This window comes from Camelina sativa, chromosome 13 (assembly GCF_000633955.1).
Source record: "Camelina sativa cultivar DH55 chromosome 13, Cs, whole genome shotgun sequence".
Lineage (NCBI taxonomy): Eukaryota > Viridiplantae > Streptophyta > Magnoliopsida > Brassicales > Brassicaceae > Camelina > Camelina sativa.
Genome location: NC_025697.1, coordinates 11,135,870 through 11,141,593, shown reverse-complemented (window position 1 = coordinate 11,141,593; position 5,724 = coordinate 11,135,870). Strand labels below are relative to the sequence as shown.

The 5,724-nt window shown below is 38.3% G+C and overlaps 2 protein-coding genes across 2 annotated transcripts in view; both read left to right on the top strand.

Moving 5' to 3' along the window:
* Positions 1-794, top strand: part of LOC104736427 (squalene epoxidase 5-like) — a 5,262-nt gene extending 4,468 nt beyond the window's left edge. The window contains exon 8 of the mRNA XM_010456405.2: positions 428-794. Within this exon, the coding sequence (XP_010454707.1) occupies positions 428-541 (114 nt within the window). The 3' untranslated portion in view covers positions 542-794. The remainder of the gene's footprint in view (positions 1-427) is intronic.
* LOC109128349 (uncharacterized mitochondrial protein AtMg00810-like) lies at positions 1,021-1,803 on the top strand. Its single transcript, XM_019234545.1, has 2 exons — positions 1,021-1,113; positions 1,249-1,803. The coding sequence occupies exons 1-2, from the start codon at positions 1,021-1,023 to the stop codon at positions 1,801-1,803; spliced, it is 648 nt and encodes a 215-aa protein (XP_019090090.1).

Here is a 5,724-nt window from a genome sequence, read left to right as displayed (position 1 = left end):
AACATGTTTTTGTATGGTGAAGCCAATGTCAGCGACGGTGAACATATTAGGAAATGCATTTTCTCAATCGCTTATTGCATCAACGGACGTAGCAAAAGAGGCAATGAGACAGGGTTGTTATGATTACCTCTGTAGTGGCGGTTTTCGCACGTCCGGCATGATGGCTCTACTTGGCGGCATGAACCCTCGTCCGCTATCTCTCATCTATCATCTTTGCGCTATCACTCTACATTCCATTGGCCATCTTCTCTCTCCATTTCCTTATCCCCTTCGAATTTGGCATAGCCTCAGGCTTTTTGGTGTAAGTCATTATATCTATTATACGTATAAAATTATTTCAATAGAATTTCTAAACGCTTTTTGTGGTTTACTAATTATAATTTGACATTGCTCTTTTTTTAATTGTATGTTTTATGTGAAACATTAGTTGTCTTTGAAAATGTTGGTTCCTCATCTCAAGGCTGAGGGAGTTAGCCCAATCTTATTTCCAGCAAACGCAGCCGCATATCGCAGAAGCTATATGGCAACCACTGCTCTTTAAATCTGATGCTCTAAAGTCTAAACCACAATCCGCAGTATATATATATACCATATATGGAGCACGTTTGTGATTGTTAATTTGTTGAAATTTTATTGCAGTGCTTACAAATTATTAGTATATGAATGTCTTCCGGGTGTTTGAAAATACATGTTTTTTTTTTGGATAAAAAATACATGTAGTTTAGAAATATCCAAAAGCTCAACATGTTGCTTAAATAAACATCCTCTGTAAAACAGTTGTTCATTTTTTTCTATTTGACATCAGCCAAAAACACAATTGGTACCTAAAAACAGGAGAAATCTACGCAAAATAAGAGGAATTTAAATTTCGTGTTGGATGTTTGTGTAATATAGGATGTTCGAGGAGATAGACAGATTGTAGGGAAAGATTAAGAAGAAACGTTTGATCCGGTTGCAAAAATGACTATGATTTGAATATTTCTAGAAGTGGTGGCTGCAAAGAATTGAGAGGTGCACCAAATGAATGTGCATGATGCTTTTCTTCATGGTGACTTAGAGGAGGAGGTCTATATGACAATACCTTCGGGTTTTTGGGCTTCTGGTCTAAATAAGGTTTGTCGGCTTCGAAAGTCTTTATATGGCTGACGTCAGGCACCATGTTGTTGGTTTGCCAAGTTAACCACTGCCTTACTCGGGTATGGCTTTGTTCAGACATATGGTGATTATTCATTGTTCTACTTAGAACAGGGTGTTATGTGGTTGTATGTTCTCATATATGTGGATGATTTGTTGATTGGTGGAAAAATTTCAGGTGCTATTTATCGGTTTAAGGAGTATCTGAGTGAATGCGTTAAGATGAAAGATTTGAGTCATTTAAAATATCTTCTGGGTATTGAGGTAGCTTATTCTTCACAAGGTATCGACTTGTCTCAACGGAAGTATACTTTGGATATTGTTGATGAATGTGCGCTGTTAGTCTCTTGGCCGTTTGACACTCCCATGGAACAGAATCACAAGTTACAAATTGATGGAGACGGTCCCTATGCTGACCCAGGACAATATCGTCGTATTTTCAAGCGTTTAATATACCTTACGGTAACTCGCCCTGACCTTTCTTATGTTATCCATATTCTTGCGCAATTTCTAAAGAAACCGCAAGTTAAACATTGGGAGGCTGCACTTCGGGTGGTTCGCTATCCTAAAGGTTGTCCTGGACAGGGGCTTTGGTTGAGTGCCAATAGAGACCAAACACTTTCTGCTTACTGCAATTCTGACTATCAGTCTTGTCCTATTACACGGTGATCTTTGTCGGGTTATTTTATTCTTCTTGAAGGTTGTAACATCCTTATTCCATTTTTGGTATTTTAGAGTAGGTGTCGATCGACACCAACATTTCTAGAGCAGACCAACTTATGTTAAACACACTTTTTGTTGCGTTTTGGGTTCTGGAAACCCTAGGGGTTGAGTATAAAAGGTTATTTCGACGCATTTGGTCAAGTTTAGTCACTTTTACCTTGTCCAAAAGAGAGAAAAGTTTCTGAGAGGTTTCTGTGATTTTTTTTGTGGAGTTTGTGCCTGTTCTTGAGAGATATTTGCTTGTGGTTGGGGATCTAAGGCTAGGAACGTGACTTTTCTGGACGTTTGTGGTGTCAATCTCTCTGTTTTGCAAATGTGAGTGCATGACCTATGGCTGATCTAAGCTGAGATCTCTAGTATTGGTGTTTTTTTGTGATTTTGTGACTTGTTTGATTGTTTCTCTGGCTTGTTTTGTGTGATTTGTGGTTCATATGGCTTGTGTTAGCCTTTGAGAGAGTCTTGCCCACGTTAGAGGCAGTGGAAAGCAAAGATTATACCTTCAACTGCAAGGAGAACGATGTTGTAGGATCGGTGTCGTTCGACACCAAGGCGTGACGGCGCGAGGGCTTTGATGAGTGTCGGTCGACACCATGTGGACACTACAAGAAAACATGGAATCGCCGACTATAAAAACAGTTACTATACAGTCGCAAACTACTTAGTAACGACTGATTGGCGACTGACATGCGTAGTCGGTAAACAGTGCGTAGCTAAACAGTCGAAACGAAGCTACTAATTGGAGACTGATAATTGTGGTCGTTCTTCCCTCGCCAAACAGTCGCTAAATTTAGCGGCTGAATTGCAACGCTTTGGCGATCGATCTGGTTACTCATTTGCGACTATTTTGGTTACTGTTTTGTATACGTTTTGGTGACTGTTTTACGACTGTTTAATAATCATGTTTTAAAAAAAAGTTCTGGTAAAAATGAATTATTTGATTTTATAATACCAAAACTGATTATGAAAACTATAACTAAAACATAACAAACATGAAATTAAACAAAGACATAAGTATCAACATACATCCAACATAATCAGTTCCAGAAAACATCCAAACAATACAAAAGTTTTTATGAGTTTCAGAGCAAAGAGGTACAGGAAGTGGATCAGTTGGCATAGAAACAACAAGAGTTTCAGAGCAAAGAAATACAGCTGCTGTCATCTCTAACCTTCTTCCCTTGGACTAACACCCCAATACGTATTCCACCACCGAGTAAAGCAGTAACAACCTCTTTCACCGTCCTCTAAAACCAAAAGTATTAAGTATCATGACTAATGTTATGAAATAACATAGATCACTGCACACAGCAGAACCGAAACATCTAAAGAGACGGACAGGAAAAGACAAATTAATCACACACCTTCAGTAAGCCTACAGTTGCTGTCTCTGGAACTTCAATAACAAGCTCCAGAATCCTAAGGGACTTGATGCTGAACTTTACTGCAAACAATGATATAACATGAGACCCACCACTACAAGAAATATGAGTTTTGTTAGCACTAGAAAAACACAAGAGTTATTGAATANGGAATAGTTCAAGTCATGTTGAATAGTCCATAACAGAAAAACACAAGAGTTATTGAAACTCATTTTCGAGCATGTCCTGCAAGTGTTCATCGAGAACATAGACAAACTTCTTGAACCGAGATAGCCACTTGCACTTCTTACAACAATTTACCTTCGTTCCTGCAAACATCGGAGGTTAAAACATGAATCAAAGGTTCTTTACTTTTTCAATCTCTAGAACATTTGTTCATTTATGTGTAAAGATGAATAACTAACCAGTCCTTGACAATTTTTCTTCCTCCTCATGATCTATGGAACGCCTGCAAGATATCAACGGTATTGGATATATGGACTAACCTGCTGTCGACTACACCTGCAAACAAAAAAGTAAAAATTCTTCTGTTATAGTTCTCCAATTTCAAGCAGATTTTATTAATTCTGAAATAGAAATTAGGGAACGACAAAACAATGATGATTCTCTTGCTTCCCTTCTTTGCAGACCAACGCTCAAGTCTTAATTCAAAACTTGAGATTCTGGCCAAACCAAACAAATCTAGCAGCGTAGAGAGAAGCACAAGAAACAATAGGTGAATAAAGAAAATCAGAGTCATCTAGCCAACTATAAATAAATCCTTTGGAAAACTTCATTAGCTTTAAAAAAGACATCTAGCAAGAAACACTTTGAGCTCAGCCGAGAACCAAACCTAAACTTAGAGACATCTTGAGATAGTTGAACATGAAATATGTAAAGTGAAGCTAGAAGAAAGTTTGAAACTTTAACCTGATCTCTTTGCAATTTTAGAAAGAATCACAAGCCCATCTCTGTTAGTAACCCGAAACTGGAATCGTGTGAGATAAAAGGAGACATCAACGACAATAGAAATGGCAGCGTTATAGCTTGAAGGCGTAGTAGAGAGAAGGCGACGAGGGGAATGATGAGGAATAGGGTTTTGGATCTGGGTATGGAGGAAGTAGTAAGATTGAGAGCAATTGAGAGATAAAAGGAGGGACTATGGCGTTTCTCGATTGAGTTGGGGATGTGAGGGATTAGGGTTTTGAGGAATAAACGAAAGAAGAAGAGAAACGATTGAGAAGAGATTTGAGGGATTAGGGTTTTCTCGGGGAAGAAGAGAAACGATTTGGGTCTGAGCCGTTTTGTTAAGGTCCAAATTTGGTTTAAAGTCCAAATTAAATAAAACAGTCGCTAAAGAGTAGCTGTTTAGTCGCAATGTTTGGCGACTGTCAAATTGGTCTCCAAACTAGTCGCAATTTGGCGAGTACACTGCAACATTATGCATTAGTCTCGAATTAGCATCTATTAGGCGACTGTGTTTTAGGTCGCAACTTGCAGTCGGCAATTCCATGTTTTCTTGTAGTGGGAGGTGTCGGTCGACACCAATTAGGGTTTTCGGGACCGACACCACCCTTCAGTAGGCGGCTGAATGCATTTCCTTTTCCTGGTTTGATTTATGATTGTTCTTTGATGCATGTAGAGATCTTATTGCTTGTATGTCTAACCCAGTAGATGGGAGGATTGCCTTATTGAGTATTTTTGATAATACTTATTCATCTCAATTGTTATTTGCGGTGCAGGTAAAGGCAAAGTGTGATCGTGGAATCAAGGCGATGAAGAGGAGGATGTTCTAGCGGTCCAGTTATTAGTTCTATGCTTTTGTTAGGATGCCAGAAAGGAATATTGTTGTCTAGAACGAATGCTAGGTTGATGGTTCTATGATTTTTTTATGCTATTGGTATTGTTGGATTGTTATTTTTTATGCTATTGGTATTGTTGGATTGTTATTGGTTAATTTGTTATTTAATTCATTTATTTATTGAGATTGGTTATGTTATTGGTTGTTATCCGCTAGTTGTATTGATTGAGGTTAGGATGTTAGTAAGTATATCACTAACTATTATGTATATAAAAAAACGGGTCGGGTTGTTTCAGAGGTTCCCCCATTGCATGGAAAACAAAGAAGAAAAGGACATTCTCACTCCCCTATGCTGAAGTTGAGTACCGGGCGATGCGTCATGCAACTTGTGAATTAAAATGGGAACACAAACTTCTCTCTTACTTGTATTCAACATTCTGATCATATACCGCTTTTCTGTGATAATCAAGCAGCACTTCATATTGCTGCTAACCCTGTTTTTCATGAGCGTACTAAACACATCGAAGCGGATTGTCACTTTGTTCGAGATACATTCAAGGCAGGGCTTATTACAACTTTCAAGATTCATACTACGAATTAGGTTGTTGACATTTTTACCAAGTCTCTTGGAACTCTGCCAATTGAGTATTAGGGACCTTCATGCGCCAATTTGAGGGAGAGTATTAAAGAATATTACTTTATTTTATT